Here is a 26110-nt window from a genome sequence, read left to right as displayed (position 1 = left end):
GTTTGCGCGTTGCACTATTGGACCAGGCTACTTGGGTCGCGCGTTCTCCCCTTGGTGCAGAGGTTAACGGTTCGAATACAGTGGCCGCGCTGATTATTACTGTGGGTGTTAATAATCCTCATAATACACACTGTATGTTTCACAATGAACGTTGAGAATACTTTGATGCCATTTGCAAAAATAGACCATTGTGCACTGGCGTTAGGGTCCAAATTTGTCATGTTTTTTTTTATATTATCTACAAATTAATAAATTGAGATTATACAAAACAATCATCACCCCCTGATGGCAGATTAATGCCCGAGGTTACTCTTGCAAATGAGACTCATCCTGGTCCCTTAAAATTCTCACATGGTGAAACAATAAAGTTGAAATACTGGGCATGTGATATCTCATTGAGTACGGATTCCCCCCCCCCCCCCCCTTTATTAAACATCACTAACCAGCGGAGAGAAATTTGGTCAAACAATCCCACGACCGACACTGCGTGTGGAGGCCGTCATCTAGCAGTGGATTGACAAAGGAATGAAAATGCATTGCATGCATCGCTATGATGTAAAGCACCCCAAATACAGCACCGTACAGTGTAATATTTACACGTTTTATAAATATACCGTACCTCTGTACCGAATATTATCATCCAAGTATTTCTCAGATATACTCTATAATGATGAATTGGACTCTCGTATGACTAAAGAAAAATTCTGAATATATAATCTGTCAATTTATTTGAAAAATATAGCAGAGTGTTCAATATTTAATTTTATTTAATAACATTGTATACAATCATTGCTATCGTAGTGCAATAATGCCGTGGTAATTTGGGTGGAACGATAGTGCACTGGTTAGGATACTGGGTTATGAGCCCGGTTGTCCTGGGTTCGATTCTCAGGTGTGGCTAACACATCAGTGGCGAGTGCGATACGAACCAGCATGGTCGTGAAGGATGGCCAAACAACATCCATGACCGACGCGGCATGAGGATACCTTCATCCAGCAGTAGATTATTAAAGGGGCAATGTGATCCTGCACTGCACAAGCATTTCCATATATACAGTAGTAGTAACATTTCCACATTACCATACGATATAGCCATCTCCAAGATGATAGGCAATTTGGGCATGTCTTGATTTCAAGGTAGACTGCAGTGTTTGTAGATAAGATATGCCTGAAACAAGAATAATATTTCCAGATGCATGATTAATGTAACACCCCGTGGCAGGTTGCATAAAATACAAATTAAACACTTTCTGTCGTTACCACTGGAATCTGAGGGATATGTGTTTTTTAAGAATGCTGCTATGGCTAAGGTGGAAAAAACATCACGTAGGGCTTCAATTTGCAAACAAAGGCAAATGTATCACTACAGAATAATTGAAAGTGATTGCATACATCTGCTGTGTTTTCAGGTTGTATCACGTGTTGTTCGGCACCGTTGCCTGGACGTTTCGCTACACGTGTTGTGGGGGCTTCATGAGGACCTGAACGTGGAGCGAAAACATGTGGACATCGTGCCCAACCACACATAGCCGCGCTCACGCAACCTCTGACATCGCTCACGCGGGAGACAGCTTTGCAGCGTAGCTGCGGAAAACCGACGCGGGCGTTATTGAAAATCGTAAACAGTACGTCCGAGCTGAGAGCCACCTGTAAATTAAGGGGATTTGTTCATTGAGTTCGCAATAGGAACTTGGGGAGCATCCTGGACTTTCATTCAGCACTGTGCACAAGCGACCCTCTGGCTCCATGTCTCAATGGGCTCACGCCGAGCTATAAAACACAGAGGGCAATAGCAACAGCAGCCGATTTGATGTCTTGATTCATTTGCGTATATTGATGTACGTGATCGGCGGTCACGAAAACGTCCCTAAAGGCCAGCTTGCTCGTGCGGCTGGTTGGCTTCAACATTCTCTGTTGTGTTGTTCCCTGTGGTCTCAAAGATGTCTGGGAACAAACAAACAGAAATCCCAGAAAATATGCGACTTTGGGCCAACGTTGACAAGTGGTTGGAACCGTTGGACCAGCTTTGGCCCAAAGTTCCACGCTTACTGGGATATTTCTCTACAATCAACCACATACAGAACTCCTCATTCGCAATCATATTACCCTCGACTCCTATTAATTATACGCGGGAGCTGTACGGTCCGTGAAAACTCCCGCTACCCGCGGCTTTATTCATGTTCTATTTTCCGACATTATTCGCGGCCTTTGCCATAAGTTCCCGTGTAACGGCGTCCAATTACACCCGCATTGTGTTACACTCGAGGATAAGGTGATCAGCGTGAAACACATACGCAGAGACACACACACAGACACGAAGACATCCACAGAGACACGAATACAGAGAAATTCGAGGAATAAATACGGAGACACACACACACAGACACCACTTGTTTGTAAATGTTTTTGGGCAGCGCACGTCGCTTTGAAGGGATGATGGACAATGGTCAAGAATAACAATGGAGTGGCCGCCAAGGAATGGCAAGTGCTCCCCCTCCTCATGTCCAATGAAGAGGGGGTGCGATTTGTTCCGGTGCAGATGCTAGATGGAGTGTTGCATCGCATGAGAGATTAAGTGGGCCGAGGGTTGCCTTCATCAGCAGTCGATCGATCATTGCTGATAAATATAAAAGATAACGGTGCAGCCCTGCAATTGCTTGTTCACGACACTGATGGCGAAAAGGGGCCGTCCATAAATGACGTCACGCGATTTTGGACGATTTTTTACCCCCCCCCCCTCCTCGTCACACGGCGTCACAAAAAGTCAGACCCCCCCTCAAATATGACGTCACAAAGCTCTGACCCCCCCAAAAATAAAACATGCTTAAAATCGCTTTAAACTATTGTCATTGTAGTGCGTATTTAATGTGGCGCTGCACTCTGATGTTGTAGGAGAAAACATTTATTAAAAAGTCGATTTAATTAAGTAGAACGTGTTGTGTATATTTATTTAAAGTTGCGCATTTTGATGTGACGTCACATTTCTCAACCCCCCCCCCCTCGTCACACATCGTCACAAATATCTGACCCCCCCCCACCTCCTAGGTGCGTGACGTCATGTATGGACGGCCCCAAAGGGGAGGGGGGGCGTCCGCTAGATGGAGCAGCTCTAGAGATCTCAGAGAGTCTCGCCAGAGAGTCTTCTTATCTTGGCCTGCTCTTCTAAGCTGGCCAGACATCTCTGGAGAGGTGTGAGCACCCCCCACACTTTACCCCACGACACGTCACCTGCCGATCGACTCATTGTGGTGTAGCCATTTACACTGCTGGGGGGGGATTTAATAAACGTGTCCATCGTTTCAGCTGCCGCGTCTGGAGATCGAATTTGAACCAGCGATTTCTTGTTTGCAAATCTAGCGTGATCACCACAACACCGTGGCAACATCGAAGATTACGATACATTTTGGGACCTCCTTTGCCAGTACCAAGATGTAAGAATAGGTTTTTCCCCTTTTTTCTGGCAACAAAACCGAATCCTTTTTTTTACAAGGAATCATGTCTGCATTAACCACAATGCTTGTGGTTAGAATGCAAACCAAAAATAAACTCTGATAATAAAGGCGTACAGCTGTACGCCTTTTGGCGTCCTCTGGTCTAACACCGTTTGAGATGAGGCTCAAAAGAAATCTGTCTCTGGTGTGGACCAATCAGTTTCAACGACAATGCGTAGATTATCAGAGTATGTTTTTTTCATTTAGATTTGTTTGCATTCTGACAACTATTGTGGTTAATGCAGACATGATTCCTTGTAAAAAAAAATGTCTCAGTTTCGTTGCCAGAAAAAAGGGGAAAACTCTATTCTTATTATGATACATTATTCACAGTATCTGTATGTACAACAAACAAATATAACACGAAACACATACGCGCAGCGGCTGGGGATTGTGCGGGCTTTATGGGCAGTGTCTCAATTGGTTGCATGGGCAAGATTCACGCCGTCCGGAGGTGCAGGTTGCCTGGCCCTCGAGTAAATTATATTACCGAATGAATCGGCGCACGTAATACAACGCGTCTCCTTCTCACGTTCAGTCCCTCCACGTGAAGCGAATGTTTTGCACATCGCATTGGCCACGCGGCTCTCAGAAAGGGTTCGTCTAAATCAGCGGCATTGGTGGTAATGCGGTGCGGACAAAGTCCGTGCACGATCATCATCATCATCATACACTTTGATTCTTTCGGTAAAATAAAATATTCTACGTGACTTTTTGGTTCTTAAAATATTTTATTTTCTTTTCTTCCCTACGTGACTTTACCGAAAGAACCAAAGAGTATGGATCCCTGCGGTCACGAAAGCTTTAAATCAAGATCATCATCATCTTATATTCTTGGTTCTTTCGGTAAAGTCACGTAGAAAGGAAATAATAAAATAATACAAATATACAACAATATTATCAGAGTATGTTTAATATTTTTTATTATTTTATTATTTCCCTTCTACGTGACTTTACCGAAAGAACCAAGAATATGAATCCCTGCAGTCACGAAAGTTTTAAATAAAAAAAATCATCATCATCGTTAATATTTTTCGATTTTAAGCTTTCGTGACTGCAGGGATTCATCTTCTTGGTTATTTCGGTAAAGTCACGTAGAAGGGAAATAATAAAATAAAAAATATAAAACATAATAAATAATATAATAAAAGAATAAAATAATATTTATTATTATTCAGTTTTATTTTTATTATTTTATTATTTCCCTTCTACGTGACTTTACCGACAGAACCAAGAAGATCGTTAATATTTTACATAATATGCAAATTTGTTGGCTTGTGACGTCACACCCATTGCCTCCTTAGTCCCCGCCCCCTTTCCGTCACGGCCCCCAACCACAGAGCGTTGTGTTCCTCCGCCGCCGTCGGCGGTGCGCTTCGGTCCTCCCGAGGGGGCGGGGGCAGGCAGGAGGGGGAGGGGCGAGGCGGGGAGGGGGTTGTGTGTAGGCGGGTTGTGAGTTGTGCGCTTCCGCGCTCGTCAGCTAGCGCCGCGCCGGGCGATGTGGAGCAGGAGGAGGTGGAGGAGGAGGAAGTGCAGGAGCTGCTGTGCTGCTGCTGCTGCTGCTGAGGCTGCTGCTGAGGCTGCTGCTGCTGTTGAGGAAGCCGCAGCTGTTTGAAGGAATCCTCGCGAACGGGGCTCGGACACCGCGAGGGAGGAGGATCAATGCGTGGCTGGCTGCGGCAGCAACGAGCCCGGTGAACGGTGAGTGAGTGGGTGGGTTGTACGTGAACGTGTGTCTGAATGAATGTGTGGTGAATTAACATGTGTGTGTGTGGTAGTGTGATTGTGCGTGTGTGGGGGGGTCCTTCAGAAGTGCTCGCCAACACCACTTGCCCACAAAAGTCTGATGAGGATAATATGGGGGGGGGGGGGATCTTTGTGTATTGTTTGTTTGGGTGAATGTGGATGTGTGTGGGTGAGTCGATGTGTATGTGTGAGTGAGTGTGGGTGAGTCAATGTGTGGGTGAGTGTGGGTGAGTCAATGTGTGTGTGTGGGTGAGTGTGGGTGAGTCAATGTGTGGGTGAGTGTGGGTGAGTCAATGTGTATGTGTGGGTGAGTGTGGGTGAGTCAATGTGTATGTGTGGGTGAGTGTGGGTGAGTCGATGTGTATGTGTGGGTGAGTGTGGGTGAGTCAATGTATATGTGTGGGTGAGTGTGGGTGAGTCAATGTGTATGTGTGGGTGAGTCGATGTGTATGTGTGGGTGAGTCAATGTGTATGTGTGGGTGAGTGGGTGAGTCAATGTGTGGGTGAGTGTGGGTGATTCAATGTGTATCTGTGGGTGAGTGTGGGTGAGTCGATGTGTATGTGTGGGTGAGTGTGGGTGAGTCAATGTGTATGTGTGGGTGAGTGTGGGTGAGTCAATGTGTATGTGTGGGTGAGTCAATGTGTATGTGTGGGTGAGTCGATGTGTATGTGTGGGTGAGTCAATGTGTATGTGTGGGTGAGTGTGGGTGAGTCAATGTGTATGTGTGGGTGAGTCAATGTGTGGGTGAGTGTGGTTGAGTCAATGTGTGGGTGAGTGTGGGTGAGTCAATGTGTATGTGTGGGTTAGTCGATGTGTATGTGTGGGTGAGTCAGTGTGTATGTGTGGGTGAGTGTGGGTGAGTCAATGTGTGGGTGAGTCAATGTGTATGTGTGGGTGAGTCGATGTGTATGTGTGGGTGAGTCAATGTGTGGGTGAGTGTGGGTGAGTCAATGTGTATGTGTGGGTGAGTCGATGTGTATGTGTGGGTGAGTCAATGTGTATGTGTGGGTGAGTGTGGGTGAGTCAATGTGTATGTGTGGGTGAGTCAATGTATATGTGTGGGTGAGTGTGGGTGAGTCAATGTGTATGTGTGGGTGAGTGTGGGTGAGTCAATGTGTATGTGTGAGTGAGTGTGGGTGAGTCAATGTGTATGTGTGGGTGAGTGTGGGTGAGTGTGGGTGAGTCAATGTGGGTGAGTCGATGTGTGTGTGTGGGTGAGTCGATGTGTGTGTGTGAGTGAGTGTGGGTGAGTCAATGTGGGTGAGTCGATGTGTGTGTGTGGGTGAGTGTGGGTGAGTCAATGTGTATGTGTGGGTGAGTGTGGGTGAGTCAATGTGTATGTGTGGGTGAGTGTGGGTGAGTCAATGTGTATGTGTGGGTGAGTGCTCCCTACGTGTTCGCTCGCTATAAACAACGCTTTCCCCATCGGTCTCTGTTAATGCGTTGTCTCTGTGATGTATATCTGTCCGCTTGTGCACTGCTACGTGAGTGTGTGTACTGCTACGTGTGTGTGTGTACTGCTACGTGTGTGTGTGTACGTGGACAATGACTGCGTGTGATTGGGCTGCTGGACATGTGCGTGTCTCTCTGTAGGCGAGCGTGGCCCGTGATGTTCCCAGTGTCTATTCCTTTACGTCGGAGCATCTTTGTGTTAATGTAGGAGCACAGTCTTGCCATGTCCACTGCGTGTAACGTTGTCGATGCCGTGAGTGAGTGTGTATGGGTCCGTGAATGCAGATATTGTATTTATATTATACGCGTGTGTGTTAATTTTCAGCACGAGTGCGTCGTGATTGATGAATTACGAGCACCTCGTTGCCTTTCGTGTGGCTATCAAGTTGCTATTCACGAAGCAAGTACTGTATGTTGAGTTGGGTCAGACGTGTTAAGACTTATACCGTATTGGGGGGGGGGCGGCAAAGGAATTTCACTGCGTAAGATGTACGGGGTGTGTAAGGATGTAAGTCGAGCAGGGTGTGTGTAAGGATGTAAGATGTACGGGGTGTGTGTGTAAGGATGTAAGTCGTGCAGGGGGTGTGTGTAAGGATGTAAGATGTACGGGTGTGTGTGTAAGGATGTAAGATGCAGGGTGTGTGTAAGGATGTAAGTCGTGCAGGGTGTGTGTGTAAGGATGTAAGATGTGCAGGGGGTGTGTGTAAGGATGTAAGATGTACGGGGTGTGTGTAAGGATGTAAGATGTACGGGTGTGTGTGTAAGGATGTAAGTCGTGCAGGGTGTGTGTAAGGATGTAAGATGTACGGGGTGTGTGTGTAAGGATGTAAGTCGAGCAGGGTGTGTGTGTAAGGATGTAAGATGCAGGGGGTGTGTGTAAGGATGTAAGTCGTGCAGGGTGTGTGTAAGGATGTAAGATGTACGGGGTGTGTGTGTAAGGATGTAAGATGTACGGGGTGTATGTGTAAGGATGTAAGTCGTGCAGGGTGTGTGTGTAAGGATGTAAGGTGTACGGGGTGTGTGTGTAAGGATGTAAGTCGAACAGGGTGTGTGTAAGGATGTAAGATGTACGGGGAGTGTGTAAGGATGTAAGTCGAGCAGGGTGTGTGTGTAAGGATGTAAGATGTACGGGGTGTGTGTAAGGATGTAAGTCGAGCAGGGTGTGTGTAAATATGTAAGATGTACGGTGTGTGTGTAAGGATGTAAGATGTACGGGGTGTGTGTGTAAGGATGTAAGATGTACGGGGTGTGTGTAAGGATGTAAGTCGAGCAGGGTGTGTGTGTAAGGATGTAATATGTGCAGGGTGTGTGTAAGGATGTAAGTCGTGCAGGGTGTGTGTAAAGATGTAAGATGTACGGTGTGTGTGTAAGGATGTAAGATGTACGGGGTGTGTGTAAGGATGTAATATTTACGGGGAGTGTGTAAGGATGTAAGTCGAGCAGGGTGTGTGTGTAAGGATGTAAGATGTACGGGGAGTGTGTAAGGATGTAAGTCGAGCAGGGTGTGTGTGTAAGGATGTAAGATGTACGGGGTGTGTGTAAGGATGTAAGTCGAGCAGGGTGTGTGTGTGTGCTATTGTATTGTATCGGCCCGCGTGTAAAGTACGTGTGCATACTTGTCACACATCATGCTCGCCTGACAGCCCTTGCCCAACAAGTCTGCATGCCTTCCTGGGGATCGTTTGTTGGTGTACGCGTGTCCTGTATATGCAAACCGAGCAGCAGATGTGTGATTTGAATGGTTATGTATTTATGTTGAACTTCTTTCGCACCGTATGTAGCCAACCGTGCTAATAGTTTGCCGTACGCGTGTGACTATGCTGCCACGGGTATGTAACTGCGTTTGTGTGTAAGTAGGGATCGGTGGCGCAGTGGTTGACACACTCCGATCACCGGCATCCGATGACATTGGTGGGAAGTCAAAGAGTCCTGGTTTCTCAAAACCATCTTCATCCACGCACTGTGGCCAGCGGGTGTAAAAGTGTGGAAGATTTAACCATTAAAATACCAAGCCGGCCACGTAATGACAACTTGAGTTGTACATTTATAAATGTCAGGATATAGTGCTGTAGTGCTGGTGCATACGTGTGTGTGTATTTAGCTGTTCCTAATTATACCACTGCACAAGGTACGTGTTAATGTTTGCTGTTACATTGTCAAAGTACAGTCTATCGATAGCACGACATTGTGCTGTATGAACTGGCCAGGTGGCATAGCAGTAGGGAGTGGCTGACAATTTGCAGGTTGCAAGTTCAAAGTCTGGTTAGGGGTTGTTGACTCATCCCATCATCTCCCTTGGGTCGAAAAATAAGTAAACGCCTTGTAGTTGAAGTTGACTAGGTTGTACGATGAAAAACTCGCCCCCGCCATAGGAATGTGGAATTTCTTCCTCTGGCTCCGAGCCTGCCAAAGAAGGTGATGATGGGCACGCTCTTGAGGAGGCAGACTTTGACAGTAATTGTATCAGCAGAAGTGCTGAAATGTGTGTGTGTTGTCAGTTGTTCTTGGTACTTTTCGTGTGTTCGGAGTGAACATTGGGAACCTTGCACCAAAGTTGCTGGGAGACGGTCTTCTCAAGGGCAACAGCTCCGTAGAGGTGGTGGGGAGGGCTTGAGAAGGATTACCCCCCCCACCATGAAGGCTCTGCCCCATTTCTAAGTTCTGATTAAGGCATAATACGTCAATACAATATTTAACACAGGCAACAATCAAGTGATGAGGCATCAAAGCCTTTACCCGTACATAGGGGAGTGTTCGCTGGGGCATAACGCGCGATCAAAAAAAGCCATTCGTACCGTTACTCAATTGATTTCAGTGCTTTACATTTGGTTAAACAAGTCTATGTAAATTTTGACTTAAAGCTTTCGTGACTGCAGGAATTCATATTCTTTGGGTCTTTCGGTGAAGTCGCGTAGATAGGTTCAAAGAAAATACCAAAAAATCCCCAAAAACTACGACGTTTCGATCGCAACACAAGCGTTCGTCATCAGGAGGAAAAAAAAAGCTGTCGAACGCTTGTGTTGCGATCGAAACGTCGTCGTTTTTTTGTTACTTTTTGTAATTTTATTTGAACCTATCTACGTGACTTTACCGAAAGACCCAAATAGTAAGTGTATGTAACATTGGCGATGTCATGCTCCTTCCCACTTCCTGGGTTTTCTTTCTATGCCCCTTTAAACAAGGTTACCCCGACAGGGCTGGAGAGAAGGTTCCCAGTGGACAGGGGTCCAGGGGGGGGGGGATGTATTTCCTGCGCTGTCGAGCAATGCACCATGGACCAACTACAATGTTGCTCAAGGCCTCGAGTTGGGTGGCTCATGTTATCAACCCATGTCACCGTGTACAACCCGTTAAATACCTTACGCGCGATTCTGTAATGCCGCTACGTGGCAGGCATGATACCCATTTTCGGTTTATTCGGGCTAAGGGTTGGCTTGCGATGTTGTCGGTTGTTGGCTTGTTTGAACTTGAGGGGTAAGGTTCAAGGCACAATAAAGTCAATGGCAACCCTGATCTCAGCCCAAAGCTACCTATCTAGTGTGTAGATGCGTGATGGAAACACTGCCTTCCAAAATCTGAACAGTTGCCACCAGGTCTTTCTGACGTGTATTGCATTTGTGCAAAAGGATCACTAAACAAAGATATAAAATCTGTCCTAGATGTTCTTAGTTGCATTTTTTTCAGTTTGGTAGACCACAATCTGCTTGTGAAAAATACATTCATCATCACCTGTGATATATCCACTACTAGATAAATGCCCCCCACGTCATTAATTATCCCTTACGGTTTCATTATATAACAATTCTAGCTCGCGCAGATGAGCTAATCTCATTACTCCTCCACTGTGGTAATCCTCGTGGGTGTGTTCCAAAAGTTGACTGACACTCCATCGTGAAGTCCCGACCTCTGGTTGTCATTACCTGGAGCCCACTTATTTATCTTAACAGTCAAGATGATGTCTCTAATTTGTGTTTGTTCTCCGATCTACGTGTTCCTCTTGCTGTCTCTTGCTGGGATTCCAAGCGTGCACCCTCTTCATGTTTGGTGTACCTTTCAGCTTTTTCCAAGGGTCTTTGAGAATGTTCATGTTTCCAATAAACATGTCGTAGCAGATGGATGCACTGATTGATAAATGTCTTCTTCATGCAGATTTGAATGTTGCTTTTAATTTAAGAATTCAATTTCTTAAATCCCTGCAGTCACGAAAGCTTTAAATTTTAACACTCCAAACCGCTTGTAGTATGCCTATTTATTTTTATCATTTTGATCCTGGTGCGCCTTCAATAATCGCCCAAGATATACATTCACTGATGTGTTTTCCAGGTGTCCCTCCACCAAATATCTTACTTTATTCAGTTAACATTTTGTACATGCATTTCGTTTTACTCATTTATTATGAGGCCCAATATTAAACTTATTACGTTTATCAGAATCTGTATTTAGACCGGAGGAATCCAATGAGTCATGAAGCTCTTTTTCACAGATGTCCAGTAAATTTCTTAAATTATTCCCTGCATTTAATTTCCATTGGTTGTCATAATGACCGTCATCGGTAAATCAGAGATGACTAAAGCATCTACTTATGTTTACGTCTTTATTTCTTCAATCCAACCAATGGATGACATTCTCACGTCACCTTGAATAACTTTAGTGAGAGCGTTTATCCTTGTTATTATTCCCCTTCTGATATGTATTATTCTTGGTTCTTTTGGTAAAGTCACGTAGGTAAATAAAATATAAATAAAATAAAATATAAAAGATGAAAATAAAAAAATCACGACGTTTCGATTGCAACACAAGCAATCATCATTAGGTGTGAACACCACAGCAAGAAAATTTTATTTATTTTAAAAAAAAAAATTCTTTACCTACGTGACTTTACCGAAAGAACCAAAAGTATGGATCCTTGCAGTCACGAAAACTTCAAATCGAAAATATGTATTATTGTTCGTGCAATTTTTGGTGGAGCTTGTCCATCGGTTTGCGAGCTTGCCTACTTAGATTGCATTCATTTTGTCAATTGGCTTTTCATAGCCTACAAAGGCTTGGCATAATTAGATACATTTATTGAGTTGTCTTTATGAAAATATGATTGATTCCAATGTATGCGGTTGATGATAGAAACACTCTCTGAATCCAGCTTGCTCAAATAGTTACTTGGCATATAAAGTGCCCATTATTATGTTCCCAATCAACTTATTGAATACTCTGTGTGCGAAATCAAAGGCACATTTGTCTGTAACTCTGTAAGTCAATTTGTCTCAAATTTTTTAAAATATAGAATAATGATTGAGGCATCATTCCATGACCGAGTAATTTAATTGCTTTGTAAGAATGCGGTAGATAGGTCTGCAATTTATTTTTTACAACTGCCGATTCTGCTTATTTGATAATTTCCAAAGTTATTCTTTCTGGTCCAGGAGCTTTATCTTTTTTCACACTGCCAAGAGCAGTATTCACTACTTTCAAGTGTTACTTATGATACTGTACTTTCTTCTCTTCATCCGACAAATAAAGTACTTTTATTCCTGGGATGTGTTTTTTTTATCTTTAGAGAACTTAAACCTCCTCTATTAATTTCAGGATTCTATCCCTGGTGTGGTATGTACCATTTGTGAATTACCAGCCATCAACTTCCATGTTGTTGCTTTAAGCCCCCATTGTTTGCTATGACATCTTCAATTATTTTTGTTATGCGCTTTGATTTATTTTCCGATTTTAATTGATAGTTTTACATAGTTGTGTTTTCGATCTTTTGCTTGGCATATTTGTCCATGTCGTATCTCTCCTCTTCATCACATGTTTTGTGGTTACAAAAACGCGTTCAGTGCACTCTTTTAAAGGAGGAAATTATTTAATCCTTTTAAGTGGAGACATCCATTTCCCTAAAGCTTGTCTTAATTCTGCTACGTCATGACTGAGATGTTTGATGTGAACTGCCTTTTGTGCCTGTGATTGGCTTTATCCTCCCTTTGGCTACATTGAAGTGTAAGTTGAATTGTATCACCTGCGAGCACTTCCCGTGTTGAATATGGCGAGGATAGAGATGTGTCCGACAATCTGGAGTTTGTCTCTGAGTTCGTTTAATTTCTAATTCCTCCATTTGGGCTCCTCCGTGGCCCTTTCCTAGACTCCTTTTTGATATAATGTTACTACCCACGTTGACTGCAAATGCCAATAGATGCTCTTTGTCAATCCTCATTCCAATGCCAAACTTACCAACATCATGTCATCCATGCTCATGTTAAACACTTTTGTGTCAAAATGTTGACATCACCCATAATGATGTCTCATTGAAATGTTGTTAATTTACACTATGCGATCTCTTTTACCAGTGGCAAAATATAATGGTAGGTTTTTACCCTTTTAACTGGTACAAAACTGACACCTTTATTCAAGGCATCATGTTTGCAATGACCACAACACAAGTAGTCAATAAAGCAAACAAAAAGAAGCAACTCTGATAAGGATAATAATATGCACTGTCCTTGAAGTTGATTGGCCCACACCCGAGACGGCTTTCTTTAGAGCCTAGTCCCCATTGGTGTAGGGCCAGATGACACCAGAAGGCGTACAACTCAAAAACAGTGCAATATCAGAGTATTGAGAGTTCAGGGTAAACATTTACACTATGCGATCTCTTTTACCAGTGGCAAAATATAATGGTAGGTTTTTACCCTTTTAACTGGTACAAAACTGACACCTTTATTCAAGGCATCATGTTTGCAATGACCACAACACAAGTAGTCAATAAAGCAAACAAAAAGAAGCAACTCTGATAAGGATAATAATATGCACTGTCCTTGAAGTTGATTGGCCCACACCCGAGACGGCTTTCTTTAGAGCCTAGTCCCCATTGGTGTAGGGCCAGATGACACCAGAAGGCGTACAACTCAAAAACAGTGCAATATCAGAGTATTGAGAGTTCAGGGTAAACATTTACACTATGCGATCTCTTTTACCAGTGGCAAAATATAATGGTAGGTTTTTACCCTTTTAACTGGTACAAAACTGACACCTTTATTCAAGGCATCATGTTTGCAATGACCACAACACAAGTAGTCAATAAAGCAAACAAAAAGAAGCAACTCTGATAAGGATAATAATATGCACTGTCCTTGAAGTTGATTGGCCCACACCCGAGACGGCTTTCTTTAGAGCCTAGTCCCCATTGGTGTAGGGCCAGATGACACCAGAAGGCGTACAACTCAAAAACAGTGCAATATCAGAGTATTGAGAGTTCAGGGTAAACATTTACACTATGCGATCTCTTTTACCAGTGGCAAAATATAATGGTAGGTTTTTACCCTTTTAACTGGTACAAAACTGACACCTTTATTCAAGGCATCATGTTTGCAATGACCACAACACAAGTAGTCAATAAAGCAAACAAAAAGAAGCAACTCTGATAAGGATAATAATATGCACTGTCCTTGAAGTTGATTGGCCCACACCCGAGACGGCTTTCTTTAGAGCCTAGTCCCCATTGGTGTAGGGCCAGATGACACCAGAAGGCGTACAACTCAAAAACAGTGCAATATCAGAGTATTGAGAGTTCAGGGTAAACATTTACACTATGCGATCTCTTTTACCAGTGGCAAAATATAATGGTAGGTTTTTACCCTTTTAACTGGTACAAAACTGACACCTTTATTCAAGGCATCATGTTTGCAATGACCACAACACAAGTAGTCAATAAAGCAAACAAAAAGAAGCAACTCTGATAAGGATAATAATATGCACTGTCCTTGAAGTTGATTGGCCCACACCCGAGACGGCTTTCTTTAGAGCCTAGTCCCCATTGGTGTAGGGCCAGATGACACCAGAAGGCGTACAACTCAAAATGTTTACCCTGAACTCTCAATACTCTGATATTGCACTGTTTTTGAGTTGTACGCCTTCTGGTGTCATCTGGCCCTACACCAATGGGGACTAGGCTCTAAAGAAAGCCGTCTCGGGTGTGGGCCAATCAACTTCAAGGACAGTGCATATTATTATCCTTATCAGAGTTGCTTCTTTTTGTTTGCTTTATTGACTACTTGTGTTGTGGTCATTGCAAACATGATGCCTTGAATAAAGGTGTCAGTTTTGTACCAGTTAAAAGGGTAAAAACCTACCATTATATTTTGCCACTGGTAAAAGAGATCGCATAGTGTAAATGTTTACCCTGAACTCTCAATACTCTGATATTGCACTGTTTTTGAGTTGTACGCCTTCTGGTGTCATCTGGCCCTACACCAATGGGGACTAGGCTCTAAAGAAAGCCGTCTCGGGTGTGGGCCAATCAACTTCAAGGACAGTGCATATTATTATCCTTATCAGAGTTGCTTCTTTTTGTTTGCTTTATTGACTACTTGTGTTGTGGTCATTGCAAACATGATGCCTTGAATAAAGGTGTCAGTTTTGTACCAGTTAAAAGGGTAAAAACCTACCATTATATTTTGCCACTGGTAAAAGAGATCGCATAGTGTAAATGTTTACCCTGAACTCTCAATACTCTGATATTGCACTGTTTTTGAGTTGTACGCCTTCTGGTGTCATCTGGCCCTACACCAATGGGGACTAGGCTCTAAAGAAAGCCGTCTCGGGTGTGGGCCAATCAACTTCAAGGACAGTGCATATTATTATCCTTATCAGAGTTGCTTCTTTTTGTTTGCTTTATTGACTACTTGTGTTGTGGTCATTGCAAACATGATGCCTTGAATAAAGGTGTCAGTTTTGTACCAGTTAAAAGGGTAAAAACCTACCATTATATTTTGCCACTGGTAAAAGAGATCGCATAGTGTAAATGTTTACCCTGAACTCTCAATACTCTGATATTGCACTGTTTTTGAGTTGTACGCCTTCTGGTGTCATCTGGCCCTACACCAATGGGGACTAGGCTCTAAAGAAAGCCGTCTCGGGTGTGGGCCAATCAACTTCAAGGACAGTGCATATTATTATCCTTATCAGAGTTGCTTCTTTTTGTTTGCTTTATTGACTACTTGTGTTGTGGTCATTGCAAACATGATGCCTTGAATAAAGGTGTCAGTTTTGTACCAGTTAAAAGGGTAAAAACCTACCATTATACGTTGTTAATTTATTTACACATTTGCTATATGTTTACATATTAAAGGATTTTTAGAACATATAATTAAATATGAGAATATTTTTTTCCCCTTTTATCTGGCAACAAAACAGGTGTTAAGTTGTTAAAACACCAAACTGAAACCTTTTACAAGGAATCATGCCTGCATTAACCACAATACTTGTGGTCAAAATGCCAAAAAAAACATACTCTGATAATATATGCACTGTCTTTGAAACGGATTGGTCCACACCAGAGACAGCTTTCTTTTGAGCCTTTTCTCAAACGGTGTTGACCAGAGGACACCAAAAGGCCAAAAGGCGTCCTCTGTTCTAACACCGTTTGAGACAAGGATCAAAAGAAAGCTGTCTCTGGTGTGGACCAATCAGTTTCAAAGACAATGCATATATTCTTTGGTTCTTTCGGTAAAGTCACGTAGAAAGAAAATAAATTAAATAATAGAATACGACGTTTCGATTGCAACACAAACAACCGTCATCAGGTAGAACTAAATTTGAGAGGGACAAAACACAGACACGGAGACACACAGACAGACACACAAGCAGAGAGAGACAACACAGACACACAGAGAGAGACACAACATAGACACACAGAGACCCAATGCCTCTGTGTCGAGGCCTTAAATAGAGAGAGAGGGGGGGGGGCAGAGAGAGAGAGGTGGGTCTGCTGCTCTCTGCCCAACCCCCCCTCTCTCTCTATTTCAGGCCTCGACACAGAGGCATTGTGTCTGTGTGTCTATGTTGTGTCTCTCTCTGTGTGTCTGTGTTGTCTCTCTGCTTGTGTGTCTGTCTGTGTGTCTCCGTGTCTGTGTTTTGTCTCTCTCTCAAATGTAGTTCTACCTGGTGACGGTTGCTTGTGTTGCAATCGAAACGTCGTATTATATAATTTAATTTATTTTCTTTTTACGTGACTTTACCGAAAGAACCAAAGAGTAATTCCTGCAGTCAAGAAAGCTTCAAATCAAGTTTCATGCATATATTATCAGAGTATGTTTTTTTGGCATTTTGACCACAAGTATTGTGGTTAATGCAGACATGATTCCTTGTAAAAGGTTTCAGTTTGGTGTTTTAACAACTTAACACCTGATAATTGATTTTTTACCCTTCTATCTGGCAACAAAACTGACACCTTTTTACAAGGAGTCATGTTTGCATAGACCACAATACCTGCAGTCATAATGCAAACAAAAAACATAACTCTGATAATGTGCACATTATCAGATTATCAGAAGAAGGGTAAAAAACCAATTATCATATTTTTACTGGCAAATGAGGTTCCAATGGTGTAAAAAACTTAACACCTGTTTTGTTGCCAGATAAAAGGGGAAAAATCTATTCTCATATTTTGCTACTGACAAAGGAGGTCCCATGATCTACTTAAATAATGTTTAAGTCATTGTTGGAGAGCTTTAATATTAGCTGAGAAACTGTATCCAATGTATTCTTGAATCCTAAAATTACATGTTTGAGTTCCGGAGAAACTAAAATTCCACTTCCATAATTACTGTAATTTGTCTGTACCGAAGATAGACTCAGCAGACACTTTTCAGATGTAAGGAGTTCTCTTTCTCACCTCACCGAATCAACGTATGTCCCAAATTTATTTATCTTAAGTCTGTCTCCAGTTCAACAAGGTTTGATTATTCGGGTCGAGTCCATGTGTTGTTATGTAGCAATGGTCAGATAAAAGAAGGTGCCTTGTTCCTACCCAGTGCTTATTATAACACCCCCTGTGTTCCTTCAACTTCTCTGTCGACGCAAAGCTTGGTGAAACCACAGTTGCTGATGACCGTGGTTCAGGCCCTCACGACCATTATGAAATAATATGTGACTGTACTTCATCACGCTGGTCAGTGCAAGTCAGATGAAAATACACCTCTGACATGGGGAGCACACCACTCACGCACGACGGTGTACCTCCTAATACTGCCTAAAAAAATAAGCATTGTTAATCAAAAGCAATGACATGAGGGATTTATCCAAGCACACAGTTCAAAGCTATAATGGTGCTTGATGAGGTTGCGTATACCAAGTGAATGAGGCCGATCAATATTATATATTAAATCTAATTAATTATTTTTCGCATTAACTGTTCACCAAAAAATAACAATCGAAATGTAATAATAAAAAATGAATAGTTATATTGCAAGAAGAGAACAATGCTCTACACCATATAATGCATTAAAAGTAATTGGAAGCCATGAAACAATTTTGCTTGATTTCCCTGTTGTGCTGTAATAAACGCCATTCACGCTGAATAGCTTTGCTGCAGTGGTGTGTGAATAATGCAGTTTGTTTTATGAAGATCAAGTGTGTGCATTGCTGATGCTTCAAGTTGTACTTGATGCCTGCTGAGATGTTGGCAAATTAGCTTCCGATATGTGCTGCATGAGTGTTGGGAGTGGCTCTGGCCAAGACACAGATGTTATCAAGCCAGGCTGAGTGATTTTATAATGGTTCATTTCTTTCAGCTGCTCAGATAGAGTTTCATTGTCGAATAAAGACCACGTTTATGTTTTAAAAATAATTGCCAAAAACACACACGTTGGCTGGCCAAGTGTTATAACTGACAGGATTTTCTTTCAAAGTGCCTTTAAAACTGAGGGAAAAGTACAAACTTAAAAAAAGTGCCTTTACATTGTCTTTTTTTTTATCCCGTTCAGCCGGTCAAATATAGTTTGTACCTGTTTGTTTTTATTTAATTGTAAGATGTTTTAAACTGCTTCCCGCAAAATACTCGTATAATGTGTGAAAGGTCACTTATTGTGAGTACATTTGTTGATGGACACCATGCCACTGTAGAATAATTGTGGGGGGGGGGGGGGGAAATGCCGAAGCCTTACGTGTGAGATTTGTGAGATAAAATGACATTTAAATTATCCACTTGCTACCATCTGGGTACGCAGCAACGTGGTGTTATGCTTCTGTGCAGCTGATTGATATGAAAGGGCAGCAGTTGAGCAATGTGATTTGAGCAGTGCACGCGCTCCTTTGTTCCTATATGTGGATAATGAGACTTGTTGCCTGGAGATGTCTCATCTCACAATTTTTCTGTCAGACGGGTGCTTCTGCAGACACGGTTATATAAGACTGGCATCCAAAACAACTACTGTAGGTGATTATATTTTATAAAAGAAAAAAAATGCAACCGCAAAGTCAACTGTTGAGTATCAACAAATTCTGTACATGTAGTGCTTGAGCTGAACATATTGTGTGTGGGTGCCTACTTTTCTCTCTCAGACAGCATGCAAATATAAAATTGGTTCGTGCAATTTTCTTTGCAAGTGAAGCGACAGACTTGTGTGTTAATGAATGACATTGCATTACTGCTGTGGGTTGATGGTTTTATTCATCACGCTGCTTTCCACTGTGCAGTGTGTTCATATCGAGTCCCTGAGTGATGTGCAGAATATGAATGCACTACGTTGTTAATACTGAATGTGAAATTGTGCAATGAGTGAAGAAGGGATCATACGTGTGTGTTTTTAAAAATTCTATATTTTCAAACAAAGGTCTTGTTGACAGACTTGGCCAAGGAAACAAAGGAACCTTAATTTTCTCTTGAGGGTGGTGGTAAACTCTAGCCATTTTTACCAACATCTAATCGTTTTGTCTAAAATTACAGCTCAATACAGGTCATTGGCTTTGATAATTAATTGTGTTCACTCTGTGAAAAAATCCTGTTCAACAGTAGCAGGCAATTACAATTTCACTTAGTTTATGCACAGATTAGGACCATCGGTGGTAATTAACGGCGCCAATGCGCAGTTTCCCTTTCATTTTATGTGTGTATGTTTCTAAAGAAATAAGTTTTCATCCTAGAAGTGCGTTGACCAAACAAATCTGCGTGTTCCAACACCTTTCCCAACTGAACAGGTCTCTTTCACGCGAGCCACATCGAGCCGTCCCTTCTGCGTTCTCAGCCTGAGCCGTCCACGGAGCCATGAGGAAGTTTGCGTACTGCAAGGTTGTTCTGGCCACATCGCTGGTGTGGGTGCTGGTGGATGTCCTCCTGCTGTTGTACTTCAGCGAGTGTAACAAGTGCGAGGAGAAGAAGGAGCATGGGCAGCAGCCAAGGATGGGAGGTGAGCTCAATTAATCATTACCACATTAATCAGCAGGGACGAGTACTTGGAGATTAATTCTGCCGTTTGCAAAGGAGACCTGCATTAGCATATTTTTTCCTCTATAAATGTAGGTATATTTTTTGTTTGGGGTTTTGGGCTTTCAACACAGATTTACATTGGCATGCAGGCGTTTTTTTTAGCACACTTACACTTACGACGTGCTGAGCAGAATCTCTGGAAGAGATTGGGAATAAACCCATCTCACCTGTCCAGATTGGCTTAGTGGCAAGTGTCCTGATTTTGAGGTTGTGTGTGTGTGTATTATAAGAATAATAAGGGCATAATTATATGATTGCCTCCAATTTTCATTACTTAATGTACTGGTCTTACAGTTAACGCTATTCACTGTTTACTAACTCTTCTCAATTAATCCTTATTTGCTAAAATATGTCAGAATTATAAATACATTATTTCAACTGTTTTCCTATGATAAATGTCGCTTTTTGCTGTAATTTCTCATTTTAAATATAAATATCAGGCGTTCATATATGTACTTTCCCATTTTGATGTAGCCTAGTTAATAAAAGTGCATGTAAATTTTTATATATTGCTATATCAAATTGTGTAGCATAACATTGCTTGAGTGTAGCAGATGTTTCTCAGAATATGTATTTACACGGAGTCATCTTTATAGAAAATACCCTTACGTTTGCAGTTATTATAAATGTATAAGCAACTCTTTGTGGTGGAATCTGGAACGGAAATTTGATGGATATACCTTCTTCATCATGTGTTTCTATCTGGTAGCTGCTTGTGTGAGGACATTAATCCACATTGTTTGTAAGGCATGGGTTTCTTTAAGTTGTGTCAGCGTTGTACTGAGCCAACTTTGTCTTACTTGGGGGCAACAGTTTGGCATGGATTATGTCCTGGCATTGCAACATTACATTGCCAGTCACTCTGCTGCACAGTTGTTCTTAGAGTTGTTTGAGTGCTGTCTGCCATGCACTCTGCCACTCATTACTATGACACTGGTGTGCCATGATAATTATTTTGTCAGGCAGTGATAGCTACGCGTGCCTGCAATCCAGCACTGGAGGCAAAGGTTGGTGGATTAAACAAATGTTCTGAAACTCCCTTCCCATGGGTTTCGATGTGCCAAGCTGTGGCTTGCCAGGAGACGGCAGTACAGCAGGTGGACTAATCACCATCTCTTTCCATCTGTATGGAGATAGGAGGGTTGCCCCTTCACATGCGTCTGTTTTCTCCGGGTGTTCCGGGTTTCTCCCACTTTGTATATTGGCTGAAAACATCTTGCAGGACTCTCCTGAAAAAGTCCTATAACTGTCCTGCGTAAATTGTCATTGACCACAATGCATGGAAATAAACTTAAAGTAACTGCTACTGGTGACACCATTCTGTGCAAAAGGTGCCCTGGTCTTTGCTCTATTTTGGTGTCATGTTAGAATCCGATGTACACCCACATTTCAAACTATCAGGGTTTTTTGATGATTAGAGGTGACACATTCCTCGTATTTTCATTCATCAAATCACTCACATGTCATTGTCCATATGTTATTCCTCTGGACTCTCAAGAGTTATTTTTTATCCTGGTATGTCACACTTTGAGTGGGGCGGTAGTTCAGTCGTTATCGTGCTGTGACCTGAGTTCGATTCCCGTTCAGAGCGACATCGGTGATGAGTGATACCTGAACTGGTTCTGGTGCCTTCTCCCCTCATCTCCTTCATCAACCAACACTCACCAGCATGGTGAAGGATGGTGAACAACTCCTATAATTAACATGGCATGGGGAGGCCTTCATTCAGCAGTGGGTCCTGTCCCCTTTGGCTGCCACTGCCGTTAGGCTCAACCATAAGACATCACTCCTCGGAGTGACGTGTGCTGCTGCCCAAGCTCGCTTACTTTTCTTCACGGTCAATATGGCGTCTCTGATTCGTGAGTGTTAATTGGTTCAATGTGTCTCTCTTTTGTGTGTCTCGCACACAATTTATTTTTGGACCTCCCCCTCCGTCAAATTTTGTGAATGTAGCACACACGCTGACTTAAAATGCGTGATATATATTGGTTCTATTTTTCAAATCGGTCTAATGCAGCGGAACGTCATCAAGAAACATAGCGTGCAATTACATACTTGTGCCATTTACTTAGGTGGCTTATTCATCTGATTCATGTTGAGAGGCTGAAGTCCAATGATTTGTTCCGATTTCACTTGAATGCCCCCTTGCTCCCCCTGCATGAGTTGTCAATGTGACAGAAAAGCTATTGAAGCAATTGATATTGTTAAAAACATTTTTTGCTGTGACTGAAGTTTAATCTCCAAAGCAATGTGTGTTGCCGTTGGTTACATGTATTGATTTTAACATGTCCCTAAAGCCGAATAAAGAAGGTTTACCATTTTTCTTGTATACCGTACCTACTTTAAAAAATCCGTTATAGCCATCGTGTGTAAAAAAATAACTTAGCTGTTTGTTAATAATGTATCTGTTTACTGACGTTAAAATACTGTACGTCAGTACCAATTAATACAATGAAAATCTCACCTTGTAAATCATCGTTGATTTTAAACAAAAAATATAAATAAAATGCTCAATATCAAAGTAAATAATTTCTTTTAACAAAGGTACCTTCTCGGTATAATGCAACATACATGGCTCTCAGCTGATAATATTTGGATTAACACTGCCATAGCTGTAATCCTCCCATATAAAGCCGAGCATTATCGGCTAATTAATGCGGGAGCGCTGTCCATCATCGAGAGCCCCCGAGTCCCACGGCGAACGTGTCACCGCCGCCAGCCTGCAGTGTAACGTCCCGAAGTATACAATTTTGCCGAGGAGAAAGCACGTATTTGCTCATTTGGTATCCGCTGATAAAAGCGTAGCCCAGTTAGTGCAGCGTGCAGCAATGGACACAGGATTGTAGTCTTATTTGGATTTTTATTAGTGTTTTAATCTAACACCGCAAGTATTGACATTAGCTTGGTAAGATCTTTGTTAATACAATACTCGATTTATATATTATAATAATTTTTTTGTCAATCCACTGCTGGATGAAGGCCTTTCCACGCCATGTAGGGTTGTGGTGGTAGGTTGACCATACTTCACCATGCTGGTCAGTGTGGGTTGGTGAAGACAGGGAGCATAGAAGTATTGTACAATTTCTAATCGGTGCATTGCTCTCTGAGACGTGGTTGCACTGCTCCATAGTTGTCTGTAACAACTTGGCATGCATGGTGGTCACCCGTGCATATACAAGTTTGGCTGAACAAAATGAAAAAAATTGTTGTAGGGACGCACTTAGAAAGCACAACAATACATATATCAAGGGCAATTGATAGTGGATCAGGATCAAAATAATGAAATAAAGTGGTGTGTGAGAGCAGGTTGCACTGCTTTTATCAAGTTTATTTTTATAACGTAAAGCAACAAATTAGTGTGCTTGAAGAGGAAAGTTTTCAATCAGTATAGATTGCCTGCTATGACATGAATCAGACTCTTTGACACTGGCAAGGAAGATGAAATGAAAACTGATTAGTGTAGAAAAAAAGCATGGGGAGATGAGTCCTTGGAGATGAGTTCTTGGAGATAAGTCCTTGGATAGACGAAAAGAGGAAGATATGGATGAAAGGGCAAGCAATAATTAGGGACATATGGCCTGTCAAGAAATAAGTGGGCCTGATAGGACATCATCTCGAGAACGGATGATGGGCGATGGATGAGATTAGTGACAGAATGGCAGTCAAAGGAGGAATGATTCCCACGAGATGGATTGATGAGATTAAACTCACGAGTAGGAGCTTGGTGAATTTTATCACAAGACCAATGGATGGTTATGATGTGGGGAAGCCTTCATCCAGCAGTGGAGTTATCACAGCTGTTGATGAAAAAAGGATATTGAAATTTCATGGACTGTATTCTGAGTGTTTACTAAAAAAGTATCATGCATATGTAAATATTTAAATCACCTCTAAATGATTTATAAACATTAAAAGTATCTGTAAGTGATTTATATAAATGTTTTTGTATTTCAGCTTTTACCTGAAATATGTATATGGAATATTTTGGGTGTAGTGGATCTTTTGAATGTGGAGCCATCCTTGCAGAAAATAAAGGGAGAATCGCATAGCATGTCTTTGAAGATAAGTTACCGTGAGAGATGCCTGCATGATGAATGGCAAAGGTGACATGAGCACACCTTTCACTTGAGCACCGGGCAAAAGAATGATTCACAAACATGGCACAGAGTGTGACACACCGGAGGAATAGGATGGTGGGGACGGGGGGGGCATAAAAGATGACGTTGTTCATGACTGCGTTCCTTTAATCTCCACGTCAGGGAATGAAATGCAGGGGGACAAATTTGTGTGACGTGTTTATGTGCTCTCACTTGCTGTGCCCATGAGCTAAGGTCCGCATATTTATTTTAGTAAAAAAATGAGCTTTAAAAGGTTTACATTAGCACCATTTAGCTCGATGCATCTGCTCATTAAAATGCGTATTATATACTGGATATAGAAGATATAAAAGTAATGCTCCCGTATTTGTTTGAGAGAAATGTAAGAATTCATTATAACAACAGAGCAGTACTGGATGAGGACGAAAGCGTTCTTCACACTAAGGTTAAGAGTGGCTATGAAAAAAAGACAGAACACAAATACTTAAGTTGAATAATCGATTTCTGTTTTGACAATGATGCGTGAACAATCAACTTGTTTGTCGGGTGTACTAAGAGCTTTCAAGAAGATATGAGGATTTTAAATGTGACCGAAATGTTAGCCTGTTGTATTTTTTCCCATTGTTGAAGTGAAGATGATCAGATGTTTTGTTTGTAGTTGTACGCTGTCGATTGTGGCCCTGTTTTGCCTTTATCAAAACAGTAAAACCTTGACTAGCGAAAATAATCGGTCTGTGTGCTGCATTGTACTCGCCGGTGAGGTGTGTTGATGCTTTCTGAGATGTAATAAAGACAGTGAACATCAAACCGGAGTAAATTACAGCAAGAGGGACAAACGTTGAGTGAGAGACAACGCAAGGCGCACAAAGAAAGACATTGGGCTACAGAGTGAGACAAGCCAACAGGAAAGTTTAACATGTAGGCTTTCGCGACCAATATCTATAATATAGCTTTTTTGGGTTAGATCACATAAATATAAATGTGTCATTAAACCCGCCAACACCAGACACAGACAATTAGTATGATTGTTGCCTGATGAGGCTGGTTATAATTTCCGGGCGAAACGTCATAATCAAATTGTAAATGTTGCGGGTTTACTCTCCAACACACCGGTTTTCTTAACTCGTAACTGATTTTCATGTTTTGTTTACGTCATGAACCTTATTAATTGTCTGTGTCGGGTGGTGGCGGGTTGAATTACACGATTATATTTGTGTGATCCAACCCCAAAAAAACCTCAATAAAGGCCAAAAGGACACTGCGCACAATTACAAAACCTGCGCTGCCACCAACGAGTGTTGCGCGCTGGAGGCTGTGCTGAATTATCTTCTTGGTTCTTTCGGTAAAGTCAGACCTGCTCTCCACCTGAGGACGGCTGCTTGCGTTGTGGCCGAAACGTCGTGAGAATTATTTTATTATGTTTTCTTTTTATTATTTTATTATTTCCATTCTACGTGACTTTACCGAAAGAACCAAGAAGATGAATCCCTGCAGTCATGAAAGCTTTAAATGGAAATGTTCTGAATTAGTTTATTATTTTGCCGGTCATTGGTCTGACTGAATGCGATATTCGGCTCGGCAGGGGTCTGGCTAGCTGAGGTTTTTTTTACTTTGCTTGCTTTTGATTTCAAACCTATTTGGAGAATGTACTCGAATGTTCACGTGTGCATAATGTGATTGATTTTTAGAAAAAACCTACAGAAACTACATTCCTGTATAATAGAAAAATACAAATGGATGAAAAAAATATTGTAGAGAAAGTAAATGAATTATTTCCTGTTCAAATTGAAATTCTCCAAGAGTTTTAACGACGACTATTGGCATAAGAATTGATCGTGTCCTTTCACTGGGGAATAAAACACGTATTTTTTAAAAATGTACCTCTACACAAATTACTTATGCATTTAATATTCATTGATTATAAAAGTTTATATTGATCGTGTTTATAAATATGTTGCGATCCACTTTGAAGATGCATTCAAATGACAGCTGTTTAATTTGATGGTTTCAGGTTAACAATGTACACCAAAATAGGTCATTGTATATTAGAATTACTTATAATTAATCACAA

General features: G+C 41.8%; 1 protein-coding gene across 1 annotated transcript in view; it reads left to right on the top strand.

The window, feature by feature from the left end:
• Positions 1 to 4951: 4951 nt before the first annotated feature.
• LOC144727988 (polypeptide N-acetylgalactosaminyltransferase 1-like) overlaps positions 4952 to 26110 on the top strand; it is a 108251-nt gene continuing 87092 nt past the window's right edge. Inside the window, exons 1-2 of the mRNA XM_078607165.1 lie at positions 4952 to 5192; positions 19654 to 19862. Of these exons, the coding sequence (XP_078463291.1) occupies positions 19721 to 19862 (142 nt within the window). The 5' untranslated portion in view covers positions 4952 to 5192; positions 19654 to 19720. The remainder of the gene's footprint in view (positions 5193 to 19653; positions 19863 to 26110) is intronic.

The sequence above is a fragment of the Lampetra planeri genome, chromosome 2 (genome assembly GCF_965212315.1).
Source record: "Lampetra planeri chromosome 2, kcLamPlan1.2.h2, whole genome shotgun sequence".
Classification (NCBI taxonomy): Eukaryota; Metazoa; Chordata; class Hyperoartia; order Petromyzontiformes; family Petromyzontidae; genus Lampetra; species Lampetra planeri.
The sequence above is the reverse complement of the archived record's forward strand: the minus strand, read 5'-3'. Positions and strand labels throughout refer to the sequence as shown.